Source organism: Mytilus edulis, chromosome 4 (genome assembly GCF_963676685.1).
Source record: "Mytilus edulis chromosome 4, xbMytEdul2.2, whole genome shotgun sequence".
In the NCBI taxonomy this organism is placed as follows: domain Eukaryota; kingdom Metazoa; phylum Mollusca; class Bivalvia; order Mytilida; family Mytilidae; genus Mytilus; species Mytilus edulis.
The window spans coordinates 57271229-57291176 of NC_092347.1; the positions used below are offsets into that span (position 1 = coordinate 57271229).

Here is a 19948-nt window from a genome sequence, read left to right on the forward strand (position 1 = left end):
CCAATTTCACGGTCCATGGAACATGGTAAAGGATAGTGCGAGTGGGACATCCGTGTACTTTGGACACATTCTTGTTAGTTATCTTTAAAAAAAAAAAATTGAAACTCTTGTTAGAACGGTTTGTTACTATGCATACATGTATGTAAATAAATCATAAAATAATTATCTGTGTAACGTATAAAAAGTATGTTTGGTTCAGTACATTAGAACATCTCGTGTATTACTGAAATTTATTTTCAGCACGCAGACCCATTTTCATTCTATTTTCATATCTATAACGAATTTAAATTGTATGTTATGATTGAAACTTGTGTTAATGGGAATGTTTATTTCCACAAAGTTGTTTAAAGTTTCACTAAAATGCATGAAATTTTTATGAATGAGTTTTGTGAATAACTACATTAGATTTATTAACCGGATCCGATAAAATTCATTAAACATTTAAAAGAGGGACGAAAAATACTAAAGGGACAGTCAAACTCATAGATCTGAAATAAACCGACAACGCCATTGCTAAAATAGTACACATAACACAACATATAAAACTAAAGAATAAACAACACGAACCCCACCAAAAACTAGGGGTGATCTCAGGTGCTCAGGAAGGGTAAGCAGATCCTGTTCCTCATGTGGCACCCGTCGTGTTGCTTATGTGATAACAAATCCGGTAAATAGTCTAATTTGGTAGGTCACATTCATGAAAGGGAAGGGGATTGTAGTTATCCGATATCATTTGTGAAACGGTTATTCCATAACGGTCAACCAACTCGTGATGGCGTCCCGTAAAATTTACGAAGGGATGATTTCAACTTTACCATTTGGAACTCTTGGTTTAATAGCTTCCTTGTGAGCAGCAACCCTCTATCAAGAAAATCATGATAGGAAATGCAAGCACTGGAATATCGTATCAATTGGAAGATATATACCCCGTATGCAGGTGCTGCTGGAATGTTGCTACTTAGAAATGGAAAGTTCACAATTGGACAGCTGAAATCATCTCTTTTGTCGTAAAGTTTTGTTTTCAACTGACCCTCATTGTCAATTTCTAGATGTAAGTCAAGATATGAGGCCGACTTAACTGTATCTGTAGTATCCTTTATCTCTAATATTCATTAAATCTCACCGATTCAATCAACTTTGAAACTTAATGAATTATATGATATTTGTATTATTCAGTTTCCCAATTCATAAGCAAGGTAATCAATTGCGTAATTGTTATCGCGAAAACAAATGGATATGGCTACCAGAGAGACATTACAAATCAAGATTTTAATCGAAAATATATATTTGTTTATTACGTGGGTAAAGTAAAACGTCAAACAACAGTTCTACAATTGATTAGTTTTCATATCGAATTTTAGTGAACCGTCATCTTTTGATAAGATTCCTATCGTTGCTCATCGTTTAAATACGAGTTTCTGCAGCTTGTCGTTGCTTTATGGCATCAAGGACTCTGATATTAAGATCATATTATACTGACTATTGCTACATATGCAAAGCTGTCTACAAGTACCCGTATTGCTTTTCATTATTTCCTAGACTACCCCGTTGTTGATTATATTATAGCATGTCAAATGTCGGTTACTAGTAATCATTTTAATTAATCTAATTGAATACGTTGTGTTTTGTAATGACTGTCGGTAATATATTATTTTCTATATTTCAGAGGATTTAAGGGTTTCATAATATTTGTAAAGAAAAGGGACAATATTTGTTTACTCGTCGACAACAAAAACGAAATGGAAAGTGAGGACCAAGGGAGGAAAAGAATTAAGTAAGAATTTAGAATATAGTCATTAGACGTAATGTATATATACTGAGACAGACTTTAGAAAATCAACTAATATTTTTGTAATTTTTTTACCACATGATTGATTATCATAGAACTACTATCCATACATATCTTTATCTTAGAAAACAAAATCAGTGCCTGACTTACCTGAGGTTATTGAACATACCGGATTTTTGAAGTCGTACTAATGTCTTAAAGCGAAATTTGAATCTTTTAAATGATTTTTTAAAAGTTTTTTGGCGCCATGTCTATATAAGTTGAGCATACAACGTCCTTTTTAGAGACATGTTACGGCCGCAACGTCGGTATGCTTGAACAATCTAATAAACTTCTCTCCACCAACATATTGCAATCGTATCATGCTGCTTATGACATACTTCTTAATTTATTTTATATTCCAGCGGATTATCAAATGGAAAGATGAATTACTGGGATATCTTCCGAAAGGATGTTTCCGAAAACGAAAAAGAAAAAGCATCTGGAGCAACAGATACTTTACTAAGGGTCTTGAAAGTAGTGGCCTACTTAGTGTTTTTCGTTCTTGTATTTGGGGGATCCATCGTCACCAAAGCTTCACTTCAAATCCTCACAAATGAATTCAACAAAGAAAATAAATCAAGATTTTCAGTGAGTTAGATTTTATTCTATTTAGATTTGTGTCATACTTGCATTGTATATGAATGGTTATTATCTAATTCCACTAATACGAAATAAGAGACACAACCGATTCACTTCACTAACATGAGGCTTAAAACTCGATTGTGGAGAATAAAAACCGATGTCATCGATTTGGTTAAAAGACGATGGTATTTTTTAATACGGCGACCTAAAAATAGATAAAACAAATGAAGATCAAGTCTAGAGGTCTTCAACATTAAACAATCGTACATACAATATGTCCAGTTCTAAATAGCACTGAATCTAGAAAAGTTTGGCCTCAATAAAATAGTGTATTAAAAGTAAATTAATTCAATAAAACAAAATAGTCCTGAAAAACTGGCTACAAGAAAAAAACGATGTTTGCCTCATTTCGTTTTTACATTTTCATTTTAGACAAATTTAGCAAAAGATGCCGTCGCTTATTATCTCCTGTTTATTTTGACGATTCCTGACGCTATTAAGCTACTGCTGTCATTCTTCAGATTTGTCTTTGGAAAACGTGCGTTACCAACTATTGCACAGATGGTTGTTGTGAGTAAAAAATGATTAAACTATTCAAATTATTTAAACAAACACCAATGAAAGAGTTAGTTTCTTAATACTTTAACAAACACAAATGAATGAGTTATATATTTTCTTAGTATTTCAACTAACAACAATGAATGAGTGAGTATTTCAACTAACAATAATAAATGAGTGAGTATTTCAACTAACAATAATGAATGAGTGAGTATTTCAACTAACAATAATGAATGAGTATTTCAAATAACAATAATAAATGAGTGAGTATTTCAACTAACAATAATGAATGAGTATTTCAACTAACAACAATGAATGAGTTATTTTCTGAGTAATTAAGCAGCTGACATCAAATGTTTATTAAACAAATACAGTATGGATGAGTTTAATAAATATATTTCATTTGCTTAAATATACAAAAGGGATGAGACACAAGTAAATCCTACTTCTATAGTCTTCTGCCATAACCGTATAGATGATGATGATGATATTGTTGACTTATATACATTGAAACAAATGTATAACGAAATGTTTCCAGTCGTTCATATTTTATAACCTGTTTGAAAGGGTTTCAACTAGCTGTTTACGTGTGTTGTCTATGATTTATTCCAGATGGTTGTTAAAGAATGCCTACACATGTTTTGTCTAGGAATAATCGTTTTCTTGGTTATGCCAAAACTTAACTCTATTGAAGTGTGCGCTTTCTTGGCTGGAATGCCATTGGTTCCTTCAATTCTGCATACAATTTCATACCGAAGGAAATGTACCAAGAGATTTTGTAAACAAATCTTAAATATTCTTTCAATTTTACTGCAAGCAGCAGCCGTATGTGCAGTCCCACTTTATAAATCTTTCAAGGACCAGATAACAACGGAAGAAACATTCTGGATGATATTCTCTTCTGTTCTTGTGAGTGTTCGATGGTTTGAGACTTATTTCAAATATTCTAGTACATCAAGAGTGTTTAAAACATTATTTGCTTATGAGAACAGAATTGAGACACACTGTGCGTCAACACTAGTTACTAGCTTCTGTCGCCTTCTTCTTATTATCGTTCTGTTCCCCACTTATTTTGCGCAAAATATACATCGACCAGAAATTGCTTTCGAAATGAAACCAGAGCTTCACATTGAATGTTCAATATCTCAGTTGAACAGTACTAGGTGCACACATTATGCTGATCCTTCGCTGATGACGCCGTTCCTTGTTCATTTCTTCGTGTGTATGGGGCTGTATTATGCGGCAGTATTAGCCACTAAAGTTTGCATGGATCGGATTTGTTTCTGTGTGGCACTAGCTTTAGGTGCTCCAGTATATGTTGGGATAATTGTAATATCACGAGTAACCGACAACTGGATATCTAATACTTTCATTAAAGATGTTGATAATATGGACTTATACGTCATGGTCGCCATTTTCGTCATAGCATGGTTATCGCAGTTGTGGATTTGCCGTCATATTTGGTACAGCCCACACAACAGACTGACATTTGAGTACAAGTGAGTTCATTTTTATCGATGTAAATTTTAATGAAGTAGCAATTATAAGAATATGACATGATTAAAGATCAGTTAGCGCGAAAATGAAGAGATTAACTTATAATAATAATTATAATATTGTTTTCACCCCAACAATAAGTGTAGGCGCATGTCCTAAGATAGGAACATCGTTAGTTCCTGACTGCTTTTCGTTTTGTCTGAAAATTTTGTTATTTGGTGAATTTTGTGTCGAAGGCAGGTCTAATGTCTGTTGAAATTATTCACAAATGTGTTTGACTTGAGGCAATAAAGATAAGATTCGTACATTATGGTCAATTTCGAAATGGCCCGGTTAACCAAAAAATAGGTAGATTCAAAATAAACGAACGACATAATGCGTCAACAGCATTTCTTTTTTGTCGGATTCTCTATTGAGTTGTCTTTTTAACGATGGGTTCCTGGTCATATACTGACCGACTTTAAAAACGCAACACTCATTTTGTTGATTTTTTTGCCAAATCATTTTTGATTTTTATATGATTGACGTTACGCTCGATGTTGGTGTCACTTTTGGTAACGTCGTATGTTAACGTCAAAATCACATTTATATATTGACGTTTTGTAATATCATGATATTGACGTCCAGTATATACGTTAAACATTTTGCTTTCTGTTAATAAAAGGTGTATGCCAGGTGGTCTCTAGCTAGACAAATGGAAATATAAGGAATACCTATGGTGTTGTGTGAAAGGACAGAAATGTCGGATATACGCTTCATTCAAGTCCACTCGTATGCATTCATGCACAATTTGTTTCAAAATAATGTTTACCTGTTGAAAATTTTGTTTTTTTGTTTTTATGAAAATCGTACTGAAGGGGAGAAACGCCTTACACTTTTTGGTTTTTTTTTAATACTTGTTCATTTTGTTTTTTTACCTTAGATATGGCTGTAGGGAGAACCGGTATATTTTTTTCTTAGGTCAACCTTCAACAAATCAATTTTCAATAATTGTTAGATTTTAATGTCTGTCAAAATTCTATGATGGCAATATATTTGATAGCCAAGTTTGATTTTTTGGGAAATGGGTTGGTTGTAAAAGGCTCGCCTCCGTGTGCAGGAATTTCTCAATGCATTGGTCGACTTCGGCTGTTGTCTGCTCTTTGTCGGGTTGTGGTCTTTTTGACACATTACCCATTTCCATTCTCAATTTTATATTTTATGTTTTGCTTTGTTCTGTATTTGTTTTGCTGTTATTTTTTTTCTCAGTTACCTTTTTTTGTCGTTGATGGTATCTTATTTAAATGTTTTTGTTTGGCCAATCTTTATTCTCAACGAAATGATTTTCTGTTCCTTAGAATACAATTCTAGTGATAAGTAAAGACGAACTTAAGTGTCATGTGATTTTCTCCCGAGTAAAATTTCTTATTTTATGCCGCACTTCTCTAAAATATCACAATCAAAATACTCATTGTATAATGCAAGATTTAACTAACGCGAGAAGAAAGATAAATTACGCTTCGTACATTTCTAAATATCACTTATCTCAGATGGTGCCATTAAAACAAAATACATATATGGTTTGGCGATATCTGGCCACAGCTTTTATTCATAATATGATAGATTCATACAATATATAATATATATATATATAGATAGATAGACCATAGACCATGTATATGTAGATAGATCTATGGTCGGTTACCCGAAGATAATATGGCAACCAGGTAGATAGATAGATGTGAAGATAGATATATATGAAAATGTAAAGATGCACCGTGGGATACACTGGTGCTTTAAATTTAGAAAACACCGTGGGATACACAAGTGTAGTCTGTATTATCCAAAAACCTAAAATTTCATAGTTAACATTAAGATTCTATGCAGCGAATTCTGCCATTTACGGGAATATATTTATGATGCTCAAAGTTCAAATAAAAGTCACTTTTCTCAACAGCAAACAAGTTAACATCATCAGTCAAATCTGTATCATCACTATCACCGACACAAACCTGAAAAATAAATACAAAAGAGCAGTATCTTGTTCAATAAAAAGGAGTGGGAGGGCGGGTTTTCAAGTTTACCGCTTACAAAATTTAAACAGCTTGCTTGCTGCGAGGAAATTCTAAAAAGGACTAAATGACGTCACAGAATATATCGTCACACATGTTGGGTAAATCTAAAACATGAAACACAATCCGTGAGTGGCCCCGGCGATAACTGAATTTAAGTCTATTAACTTAAATTCCATTCTTTTAATATCAATTGGAGAAATGAAATAATAATAAAAATTTCTTCAATGTAATAGATGTTATTGCTTTGAACAATATTAAATTAATATTGAGAAAGTTCTATGTAGTGCTCTCATCCTATGCCGTGACACATTATGAAGCGGTGACACAATATAAATTTCAAATGATAATCAATGAATAAGTTCACATAAATTAACACATTCAAAAATATTATTGTACTCTTCTTCGGTTAAAACGAGCGTATTTCTTTTCAAAATACTGTCTTGGCATACATACAACACCGAAGCGCTCGGGACGATGATAGTCCGTCGGAAGGGGACGATAAATGGCTGACCCGTGTTAAGAGAGAGCCATATCTCTTGCACGTTAAAGACACCCTTGTAGATTTCGAAAAAGAGCAGGCTGATGCCGCTACAAGGCAGCACTCGCACCCGCAAAGTGGAAAGGGATTAATAGAAGTTGAAAAACTTGTTTCCCAATCCACTATAAATAAATATGTTTAAACTAATTGATTTTTGATTTTTCAAAAAGACTATACTGTAAAACGTGATTTTTTTTCTTCATGAAATGTCCATTAATTACAGATGTTCCTTCAGGGAAAGTCGAAAGCCACTCATCAGTTTCTTCTCCTGTTAACATATGACTCCCCGATGTTGATTTAAAGGGAAACTTCGCAAAAAAATCAAAAATTGATATTATGTTCATTCTGTATAAAAATGTTCAAATTCATAGATATTAAAGTTTTATTCCAATAGATAAGCGATCACCATCGATTTTAAATTTAGAGTATTAATTCTCCGGGATCCGCCATCTTGTCTTCTTTCCCGATGAATAAAAACGATATGTCTATAAACCACAAAGAAACAAAACTACAGTAACCGATGTAGTCGTAATTGCGTGTCGATATCTTGTCAATCGTACGGTTGTTTAATACGACTAACTAACTTGATACGGAAAATATTCTTACTTTTTTAAATTACCATGGTCTGTTGTTTTTAAACTGTTGATATTGGAATTAGGTGAAAAGTCAAAGTTGAAATCATAAATAAGTGTTCCGTGAAAATTGTTTTCGAAAATCTAATTTGTTCATAATTCTTTAAAGTAATAAACTTTTTTCAAATATATTTTGATCTTCCCTTATCTGATCACCAGCATGGCTAAAGGTATTACTTCCAAAGGTATTGTGAGGGGTGTGAGGTGACACGTCCAGGTATTCAAGCGATTTCCTGTCGGGCTTGCAAGTTCATGCATCGTTTCACTTCTGCAGGTATTGATCAGTGTACACGGCTGATAACTTATAACTTATAACTTTCCATTTTGAACTATCAGATGTATAATATACAACTCTGTCTTACTTGTCATTACTAAACTCATACGCTTGTTTATAAATAACATTTCTGGTGTAAAGAATATAATTCATAATATATAAATAATACCCAAAAAATAAGATTTGATGAAATTAAAATCTATTTAAATATTTTTTCCAAGGGTGAATTTGGGAAAATGTAATATATAGTCATTGTCAATAGTGAAGGACAGATTGGAACAGACCAGAAATATTGATTTAAAAAAATGTACGCACTTGCCGACGATTCGTTTATGCGACTGGATATAAAGTTACGGAACTATAGCGCAATTTAAAATATATACGTGTATACATTGAACATAAGAAAAAAACATATATTTTGAATAAATAGGGGTAAAAGTGTTGTAAATAGACTAGCCAACGTATGCCAACAGTATGTAATCATCGAATGTCGATAGACTACAGTTGTATACCAAAAGAAGAAGAGAACCAATTTGATTTAAATACAGGTCGATGTATAACTTTTGCTTTGGTTCATTGAAGCTGTGGACCTAGGAAAATCACAGATTTATATTTCAATAAGATTGTTCTCAAACAAAGGAAGGAATTCGTCATCACAATTGTTATATATGCCACTGGACGAACACTAATTATCCCCAGGGGATGTGAATATTTTGCTGGGAAACTTTTGAGTATCAAAGTTTCAAATTAATTTCGGGATTTATTTTCTTTCTTGGTATTCAATAACCGAAAAAAGAATAGATTACTTGTTCGCTAAATAGGGATATTCTTGTCAGATAAAAGAATTTTAGTTATATTTAAAAAATAGGGAAATATGACATTAAATTGGTTCTGTCTTTTTTTAAACATCGTTAAAACGATGTGTGTCTAAGGTGAACGCCACAAGAACCCTGTAATACTAGTACGAGAGTATAGCATGTAAACATTCCTTCTCAATAATATGGTTGTATTGGAAAACTTTTCATACAGATTGACAACTCATTGTCCGATATGCATGTAATATTTGCCACATGACGCCCATAGTTCTTTCTACCATCATCACCTTATTCCTTGATATTGCTGTAAACATCGATGGTTCACACCCAAACAAAATGGGAGTAATGAACCTTCAGAGCTTCTCCGTGTTATACACTTGTGAAATATATAGACGAAATTTCTGTATTGAAATGAATCTACATCTCACAAACAGGATTTTCAAATAACGATTTTGAGTAATCACCTTACAAACCAATATAAACGTATGGCAAGATATAACCATGAAGGAATTTAGTTTTTGTCAGAACTCATCACTATATCATAAACGTATACGTATATATATGCATACAGTTTCAAATATCAAGAACAAGCGTTCGATGTCGATAGTCTGTTCTCTAACTGTTCAGAGTTAGACATGTCACTTGTTCATTCTTGGAAGCCTTCATATTCCCCGTCTAACGATGGGAACTCTTTCTGATTGTGTTGACTATAAATGCTTGTATGGTAATTCTGTCGTTTATCTGTACAAGCGGTTGCATTTCCTCTCCTTTCCCAACAAACAAACGAACGAAACGCAACTAGTCTGATTTCTCTGGAGCTCATCCTCAATGGCTCTTATACGTCAGGAAACTTATTATAAATTCGTCAATATCTGTAATGCATGACTAAAGTATAACTTTTATTACAACTACTGTATTACTTATTTGGATTAATGACGGCTATCATGTTCAACATTGCACAACTATTATCATAGAATTTAAAAAAAAATCCTCAAAAATCCTCAAAAGATATAATGCCTTAGCTTAGATAATTAGTATTCTTTTCACAAAAAGTTCGTGTAAATGATTGTCAAATGAATTTAATTATGTAAGAATAAAATGTTAAAAAGAAACTAAAAAAAAATTATGGATGTTGTATGTTGTATTTTTTTGTCAATTAAAAACTTTAAAATTGCAATAGTTTTATTAGCATTTAAACACAGCCAGATTTTGAATACAAGTTAAGAAATTCCGGTAAAGTCAATGATATCAAACAGATGTACAATGGTATATCAAATTGGGTAATATTGCATTTAGTTTTTATTAAAGATTAAAACTACTATTTTTTGCTTCATATTTGAATCTTTACGCCAATTGCCGCTAAGAAAGTAATCAAAAATTGTTTCCTTTTATTTTTATACACTTTCGGAATTACGAATCTGAATTTTATTTTCAATTAATTTACACAATTTAATTATTGTATCTTTATTCTCATCGTGTATTTAATCTCAGTGTATTAACATCATGACAGCATATACTCTAATCCTTTCTATTTATCATTTCCAAATAACAACATTTATACCTGTTTACGCTTGAACTCACACCTGCGGCTAAATAGCTACAAGGTAAACGAATTGACCTCAAGCCGAGAAATATACAGTGACCTTTACAAAATAATATACACACTCTGCTCACACATTAGTTGCATTGAAATGATTATCAAAACAATAACGGTAAATAGAACTGAAATCTTTTCAGTTCAATATCAGTAAAAATGTTCAATAAATATTTTATGAAAAAAATCTCAACAATAATTAATTAAATTTATTCAAAAACATTTACTAGAGATAATTTTATAGGAGTTTAATTCAATCAATACAAAACGGTATATATATGCATATTCACTTTCGTTCATTCTTATATTGTGGTTTATAACTTCGACCATTCGTCAGCTGTGCGCTTTTAATTACGTATATTGTCGATAAGCTATAAGAGTTAAACAGATTTTATTTTTTCCCAGAATTCAATAAATCGGGCTAATACGTCACGACCCACTCGAGAATTCAACCAAAAAAGTTACAAATACTTGATTTTCTCCGTTATTAAAAGGAATATAAATTTAAAACTTTGCAAATGTGTTTTTTATGTTAAGATGAACATAATTAGATGATAAGTAAAAAATCGCGGAATTTCCCTTTAAGGAGGAAGAAATCATTTTCCTCATGTCACTCTCACTGCACCTGTCGCAATAGCACGACACGTACCGTTTGTGTATTTTTTGTTTCTACGCGATGTATTGTCCGTATCCCCTTTATTGGTTTAAACGATTTTCTATTTCTAGAAATTTCTTCTTTTTCGGATTGTAATGGTGACATATAAATGCATTTGTCTTCGTCATTAGAACTTAAGTCTTTCTAGTGGATAGATGTCTCATTGTCAACCACACCACATCTCCTTATTTATATATTTTGACACACTACAGATTATTTCTAGTATAGTATTTTGTTCTATATGGCGTTAAAGAGCTTGCGTTGCGTTTTTTGTTTGTTTGTTTGTTGTTTAGAAGTTAGTATAATTATCTAACAAGTCAACTTAAATATCAGACATGTTTAGGTGAATATTTGACATGCCAACCTAAATATCCCGAACATGTAGATTATAATGTCCAAAAGTTTCTTCGTCAATATAAATGTATTTAAAGGCAACATAAAGTATCGATGATTTTTATTTGATACATATATACTTTTAAAATATTAATCATAGAACGGGAAAAAATCAACCTATGTTTGGGAGTATTAATCATCATACCATTTACAAAATTTTAATAATTGTATTTGTAATTTTAAAAGTGTACCCAATTAGCTGTACTTACAAAATATCTCCGTATATTTGATTGTTTACATCGATGTGTCCGTGTGTCCGTATTCGTACATGTATACACAACGTTCAACTTTCTTATTCAATACTTTAATTGATACGAATATCCATTATTTATTAGCCAACTAAGTGCATTATTACCAAAAGTGACTGTTTATTAAAAATTACATATTTTCTGTAATGGCCCTGTTTTTCTGTAATGGCCCTGTTTTTTTCTGTAATGGCCCTGTTTTTCTGTAATGGCCCTGTTTTTCTGTAATGGCCCTGTTTTTTCTGTAATGGCCCTGTTTTTCTGTAATGGCCCTCGGTCAGTAATAATGGCCTCGGATGTCTGTAATAGCCCTCGGCGTTGCCTCGGGCCATTACAGACTTCCTCGACCATTATTACAGACCTTGGACATATAACAGGGCCATTATAAAAACACCCGTTCATTAATACCATAGTATGATGCTAGTTGTATTTCATACGATAATAATATTCTCCACTGAAGATATTTATTTTATATATACATGTATACATTTTTTGACCCCATTTGTTTGTTGTTGTTGAGATTCTGTTTCATTAGCTTAACAAAAAATGACATAAAAGAAAAAAGCATTTGAAAGAAAAGGTATATATATATATATTCTGAATTTAAGTTTTAGATGTTTTATATTAAAATAAATTCGTTTCAAAAACGCCATAACGTGAAAAATGGTTACATGAAATGTGAACGTCAATAACGTCAAATTAGCGATGCTGTGACATTTTGGTAGACCACCATGTGACCAATGTATTTTGATAATTTGTACATTAATCTTTATCCTATTTATATTGAAATGTTCCTTTGGTTTTAGAATTTCCGATTATCGCCTAAATTTTTTAAACAATTATATAGTTTTCTCTTATTTCTAAAGATTTGTAACAACTTGTTTTTAGTATTTTAGAGAAAAAACGAAGATGCCATTTTTGTGACATTTTGGTAGACACCTTTCCAACGCATCAGTAATCGATATAAATTGACAAAAATATAAACGAGTGCATACAAACGTTTCTCTTTTATTAGGAATTTATCATATTGGCTTCATTTCGCCGTTCTGAAATTTATAACCCTTTTTTTTTTATCGTTTTCCTTAAAAACCATCGAAATTACTAACATTTAACGTTAGTTAAAAGTTTTGTGACGGGAGCCATGTGGGGATTCATATACATGATATGGTTTTATGTAATGCTAAAAAAGAGACTGTTATATGAATAAATGCCGCTCAGATGTTCTAGATTACCGGACATGTAGTATTTTCTGACTAGATAACATGCTTTACATATTTTTACTCGGTATTGATCATTTCAAGTAGAGCATGTTTTTTTAAACGTTGTTGTGACAGTGTTTTTCGGGGCTTTGATTTTGATTATGATGTCGAAGTTCTCATGGAATTCGTTCTTTTAAATTGGGAATCAATGTTTTCAAAGCATTTACCAAGTTTGTTTTACATAATGATATTCGATATAATGACTTTGATGACAATTTATATCGCTGTCGATAGATTCTCACCTGTGATGCCGCAAAGGGCTTATATTTTTTCTTCATTGTCTACAAGCTGAAATGGCTTCTTCCAAGGTCTACTCGATTCAAAAATGGCGTCGATTACGTCATACAAATATGCCGTCACAAAGCCCTAACGTTCCTCTTCAAAATTATATACATTTTTTATATTTTATCTATTTGTGGTTATCCGATGGTAGGAGGAACCCTCAAAAACAACATTAGTATGTTACCCGTCTACACGCAAAAACATGTGATTTTTCTCGTTTGTTTTTGGAAAACTGATTGACAAAAGTGAATAAAATTAAAAAGCCACAGTAAAAATTATAATTTAAGTGCTCCGAAGATTTTGACACAAAAAAAACAGTTGATCTTTACGGTATTTTTCTTATTTTAAGCCGATTATTGGTCATAGGTGAATGTAATCAGAAAACGTCACCAACATCGAGCGTAACGTCACAACTAGTATTCATGCTTATCATACTTCTTTCTCTTGAGAAAAATTCAACATCTGACTTACCTGTGTTTATTGAACACTACGAATCTTTGAAGCCGCACGAATTTTTTAAAACGAAATTTAGAACCTATAAAATATTTTTTCAGTTCTTTTTGCTTCATGAAACAGTTCTTTCAATCCGTGGGCTCACTTAAATCAGTTGAACAATGTTGCATCTCTATATTGTCAAGACTGAGGAACAAAAACTAATCTGCCTATAAGAATACTGCCAGCAGAAAAACGTGAACGTGCTACAGTTTGACTTCAGAAACTCGTCTTACTGTACTTCCGACAATGATACAGGTAGACGGGATTTGTTGCTGACCATCCATGACCAGATGAACATGTAGTGACAATGCAGTGTCAATAGAATTCGATTACGCAACGTCATTTGCGAGACATGTTTACGGCCTCAACGTATTTCTGTTTATTAAATTGTAGAATGCCATTGCGCACAGATTTATGCCATAAATGTTTCCCATAAACTAAACTGTCAAAGAACCGGCTGAGGAAAAACATTTGAAGTTCTTAAGTTTCAACCGCATCATTGCCAAAACCATTTTTAATGGGTTGAACAAAGGCAAAATGAGAATGTAAAACAGAACTTAAAACAAGTCGAACAGAATTGGTTGACCTTTCTGACAATCATTTTGGCGTTTGTCACAGGCAGTCATCGCTATTGACGCTGACACATTCATTCAAAAATTTCAAAAAACTAATCAGTGTTGCGTTTCTAAAGTCGGTCAGTATATTATTGGTCACACATTATAAGCATGAATAATATATTGCGGTTGTAAAACCTACTAGATCGACAGCTATAGTAAATTTTTCTTGACAAGATTCGCAGCTCTACATCTGTAATAAATATGTTGAGATGAGAATAAGAAAATGCACACAGAAGCCGTCTCTTTAAAAATTGCCAATTGTTTTATTGTTTTATTACGTACATTTTTTTTAAAGTGTTTCAACCTTTATGTATTGTTCTTCTTACAGATTATTTGTCTTACCCCATTACTGCAGTCCGATAGCCGATATATCTTTATTACACAGCAGGAGGATTGTTTCTGGTACAACCGAGTCCAAGAAATACGAAGAATCTATACCGACGAAAGTCTATATTTGTGCAACGATGTGGCATGAAAATAGAAGCGAAATGAAGCAAATTATGAAAACTTTGTTCAGGTATGTAAATTTCTCTTTACATTTAATAGGGACCTGTCGATCAATTGCCGGAAGGGATAAAGTAATCAGATAGTCTTTCCTCCCATCTCCCATGTGGCAGCAACTCTTCTGCGACTGTATGATAGGAAACTTTCATACGTAGTAGGCTTAGGATTATGTTCATCATGTATAGTTGAATGTTTTGTCCGATATTTCGATTCAACCATTTTGGACTTTTACCTTTGGAACCTCGAAGGATCGTTTGCCATTTTGTACCGTAATTTTTTTCCCACCATTTTCCCGAGAATTATAGGACGGTGACTATTTCTTTACTTTCATAACCGTACCTCCCATCACATTTTTCTTGTGAGCGAGATATTTAGAGTCGATGAAGGGTTCATAATCCGTTTCATGTACTATCCCTTTCTCATTTAATTCTTTACCATTTGTTTGGACAACACCTTGAATTTGAACCCCTTTTGTTTGGTTGAAATTCAAAACATTATAGATTGTGAACAAAATATATATAGATTTATTAATCCTATATAGAGGAGAGGAGGCTATCACTATCCGTTTTATTTACAACTATTCCTTTCTCGTGCAATCCATTACCACTTTGTTTTTTTAATACCTTAAATTCAATACACGGTATAATTGGGCAAGTATTGAAACAAACCGTTTCAGTTGAATTTCGCGGGCGGGCAGTACGGCGACTGGGCATGCGATTACGATCTTTGAATTTGGTCATTTTCTAAAAAATGGCGTTTTCTGTGGAAAAAAGATTGATTTTAAAGACAAACTTAGGGAGAACAAAACACTACACTTATACATCAGGTCACAAATACTCCACTTTGTATGGTTTCAGAGTAATTGCGGCCCAATGATACCGGTCTCTTCCTTAAGTAGTATAGATGATTATCGTGATAAGTTTTAAGAAATCAACAAATCCAAACATTTGGATTCGATGTATCGAGCACAAATGTTGTACTATGTATAAGCTCCATTAAATTTGTTAATCGTGGTGCGGCGTGTAAGCCACGTAAAACAAATCTTACAGAGTAAAATGAAAGATCCGATTTAAATCAGATCATAGCAAGCGATAGTGTATTTTGGTTTTCCGTATCACACCGACGAAACCATTAAAATGAACAAGCTCGGATGGATATTTTTCAATAAATGTTCAATTTGTTCAACAACAAATATTGATGTGAGGCTGAATACTGCCATGAGAGAATGGGTTTCAACTCTTTTAAAGGCTCTGGGTTGTTTTCTGTTTGGTTGGCAGCAATAATAATTTTATTCACAATTTGTCCAGAATAGAGTTTCGTCTATATTGAATGAACACTTAACTTTAATTTAGATGCATATAAACAATTGCTTTATCAATAATCGTTCGAATAATCATTATTCCCATTTCTCTCCTTTTCAGTTGTTAAATTTCGTTATTTATTTAATAGTTGATAATCTCATTGCTTTTAGTCTAAAAAGTTATCACAATATACCAGGTGCTTCTGTGCACATGCATTCGACGGACATTACAATTTACGAAATTCCGTTTCCTAAATGCTTTTTAACTCAGGTACCTTATTTTACCTTTTTATAAAACTTTTTTAATTGGTGCGTTGACCTGTTGAGTCTTTTGTAAACGGTCGAAACGCACTTTTAACGTACCAAATTATAAAGTTTGGATTTTTTTACGAGTTCCATTACAACTTTTTGATATTTTGACAACCTATATCTAGATAAGTTGTATTTCATAATGCATTTCATATCTGTATAGTATCAACTTTCAGTGACGAATACGCGTCATCGATTTCGTTTTCATGTCATGCAATTTTGTGTTTCTATTTTCTTTCAGTTCACTACTTTCTTATGTTGATACCCATTTTAAAGATAGATTTCATATAGCTATATCGTTGTAACCAGCTATTAAATGCACATTTATTTACATCTAATTTCAATCTGTTATCCTATTTCATTTTTTTTTCAGGTTGGATATGGACCAAGCAGCCCGAGAGATTGCCAAATATGAAGTTAAAGTGCCAACTAATCGTAGTCTGTTCGGTTCTAAACTGGACAAAGATGCTATCAACAGAGACTACTATAAATTTGAAGGTAACCGTTAGTTAAGTTTTAGAGCTTGGTATATTTATATATAATAAAGTGGGAAAATCTTTCAACTGTCAGATCTCAATATTTTTTGTTGTTTGCATCATCTGTGGTTTTATTAGGACGAATGATAATTAAAAATGGATATGGACTTAAAGAATGCACACGCAGGCAAAAAAATATACTAACATTATCGAAAAATATAATAACTCATTTTATACTCACCAAGCAGCAGCTGAAAAACTTGGCGATAGTTGCCTGTTCGTCGGTTCAAATAACCGTGACTTTACATTTTATGACTGTGATGTAAACAAAAAAATAGTTATGTAGAAATTAAAAAATGGTAAAATTATAGGGCAAAAATACGGAAGACAAACAAAATTGGCTGAATATAAATAAAAGCAGTGAAACAAAACACATTGCAAAGCTTACTGTGGTTGCCTGAAAGCCAAAGGAGACAAGATTTGACTACCACTTTATGGTTTCTTATACTAGAATAGTAAATGTTATGTTATAAATAATGATTGCTTTATATTTTAACAGCTCATATATTGTTTGATGACGCTATGGAAACTATAGAAGGAAAACGTGAGCCAAATGAATTTGTGAAACAGCTAATGGAAATTATCACTGAAGCTGGAACGTAAATTGTTTATTATTTTTTTTTAAACCATATGACTTATTCTTTGTTAATGTTGTTCTCTTTTTTTTTCTTGAAAGTTAACGTTTACTGTTTTTGCTGTTCCTACTTTTTCGGTAAGAAAGTTTTTATGTTGGAAGTTATCTCGATTTATAATAGAAACATTTTCTATCTAGATAATCACGACCAAAATTTACCAATATTATACATTTGAAACTGGTCAAACTAAAATTACTACAAAATACCATATAAACGTAACCAAGACAATACCAAAATGCAAAAAAAAACCAATTGCACCTATACACATAAACACACCAAGATGTATAATTTTTCGATTCACTTACTAGCATACAATAGGTCGTTGAAATGTGACAAGCCATATATTCATTGTTTAATGTCGTATGGTGACCTATAGTTATAATTGGCTTCTTAATCACCAGACCGTTTCTACTTATCTTTATGTTTCAATTTTATGCTGAATATAAGCACCCAGGGATCAATGTTTAAAAATTGGCAATATGCTTTTATGCATTTCAGTGATGTATATAAAATTCCGATAAATATGTTACCTCCGGACAAAGTTGTTACCCCCTATGGTGGAAGACTGAATTATACTCTGCCTGGAGAAAATAAGCTTGTTGTTCATCTTAAAGACAAGGACAAAATAAGGCACAAGAAAAGATGGTCACAGGTAAAACAAAAACTTTTACCGTTTTTTATGTGTTTTATCTGAGACTACTATAAAACATACTAGTCGCAGGTTTTATAAAGTGTAATTTGTCCTAGGTAGGACGGCATTCTGGCGTAGAAAAAAATCACAACGTTAACCGAAAATATTGCTACAAAACAGTTTATATGCTCCCAGAAATTGACAGAAATAGTCATCAAAAGAATAGCAAGAACCGACATTTTGGTACTACCGTTAGAGATAAATGGGAAAACTTTAGTTTAGTTTTTTTTTTAATATTGACAGCGGTCCCAGCTATAATAAACAAGAAAAAAGGATTGTTTTTTCGGTTTAAAAAAAGTTTATACATAAGAAGGCAGATACATTAATCATTCAATCCAAACTGCAAGGGATATTAAAGTCAAACCGCTGAATCAATATTGGTACCTATGCACATAGGTTTTTTTTTTCCTTGAAAGTGTGAGAGTCGAAATGATTTTTATATAAATCCAAAGAAATGACTAATTAAACTAAATTGTTGACCATGAATTTCAGTGAAAGGGTTTCTATCTTGTTCACGACACACTTTCTGGTAGAGGTGAATATTAATGCCAGATTATATTACTGAAATCCAAAGTGTTTAAAGTTACAGAGATGCAACGTTTATTGTGAATGCTTAATGAAAGATGATAAAAAATCTTCACATAAAGGTCTTCATTACAATTTTGCATTAATGTTTGTTGTATACACCCTGTTTATAAATTGATGACAGTGTCGATTCTACAGTTGATGCTACCTTTTTACTTGATATATTTCAACATAAGTATTGTTTTTATGTTGATATGTTTACAATACATTTGTCTTTCGGGTACGAATCAACTTGAAACGGATACGTATTCATACATCTCACATAACCAAATAGAAGCTCAATCAACGTGGGTTTTACAAATAGTCTTTTATTTTTATTTTAAGTGTTACAAGTATAAACAAACAATAGCCAGTCATGTTCGAATCCTAACAAACTTACGATATGATTGTAAAGGGAAGACAATGCTATTAAAACTAATAATCCGTTAAAGACAGACCAAAACCATTGCCAAAAAAAGGCAACAGTCCTCAAACACTACGTTTTAAACTAGAGATTAAGAAGGCTAAACTCGTCAAAACACCTAGAGATTAAGAAGGCTAAACTCGCCAAAACAACTAGAGATCTTAATAGCATTATTAGTTTCTGTGCACAAGATGTCGTGTTGCTTATGCAATTTCCGATGTGCATTTCCTCCTGGTGATGTAAGAAATACGTTAAGAGAACGTCATTGTGACTATGGCAAATGGTGAAACATATTTGTCTTCATATACGACACAGATATTTTGTAATAGTTTACCAAATCAAAATGGTTTCTGTATACTTCATAGTTAACCATTAAGAAATAGTCAGAAAATATCCCTTCAGTTGACTAGTACAACGTTAGAGAAAGACTGTTTTGGTAGTTTTGTTTTGTCTCTTGATTGTTTTTAATCTCAAATCTGTTTTAGTCTTGATTTTTCAGCAAAATATTTGTTCTGGATCACCAGAACAGTGTGATTCAACGTTGTTTGCAATTCAAACGATTGCAATTGTTTCAATTCTTTAATGTCCTTAATTAGTTCTAGACGGGCTTGTGTAGCTTTCACACTATTCATTTATAAAACTATATTTTGATTATCAATCCATC

At 32.4% G+C, this 19948-nt stretch overlaps 1 protein-coding gene across 3 annotated transcripts in view; it reads left to right on the forward strand.

Annotated features, from left to right (window-relative positions):
• Positions 1-19948, forward strand: part of LOC139520029 (chitin synthase chs-2-like) — a 36423-nt gene that overhangs the window by 3964 nt on the left and 12511 nt on the right. For 2 of the 3 annotated variants that reach the window (XM_071312418.1, XM_071312417.1), the window contains exons 2-9: positions 1667-1774; positions 2194-2419; positions 2846-2983; positions 3584-4470; positions 14650-14838; positions 16808-16932; positions 17470-17569; positions 18104-18257. In XM_071312418.1, coding sequence (XP_071168519.1) covers positions 1740-1774; positions 2194-2419; positions 2846-2983; positions 3584-4470; positions 14650-14838; positions 16808-16932; positions 17470-17569; positions 18104-18257 — 1854 coding nt within the window. In that variant the 5' untranslated portion in view covers positions 1667-1739. The remainder of the gene's footprint in view (positions 1-1666; positions 1775-2193; positions 2420-2845; positions 2984-3583; positions 4471-14649; positions 14839-16807; positions 16933-17469; positions 17570-18103; positions 18258-19948) is intronic. The other variant, XM_071312419.1, reaches the window with a different exon arrangement.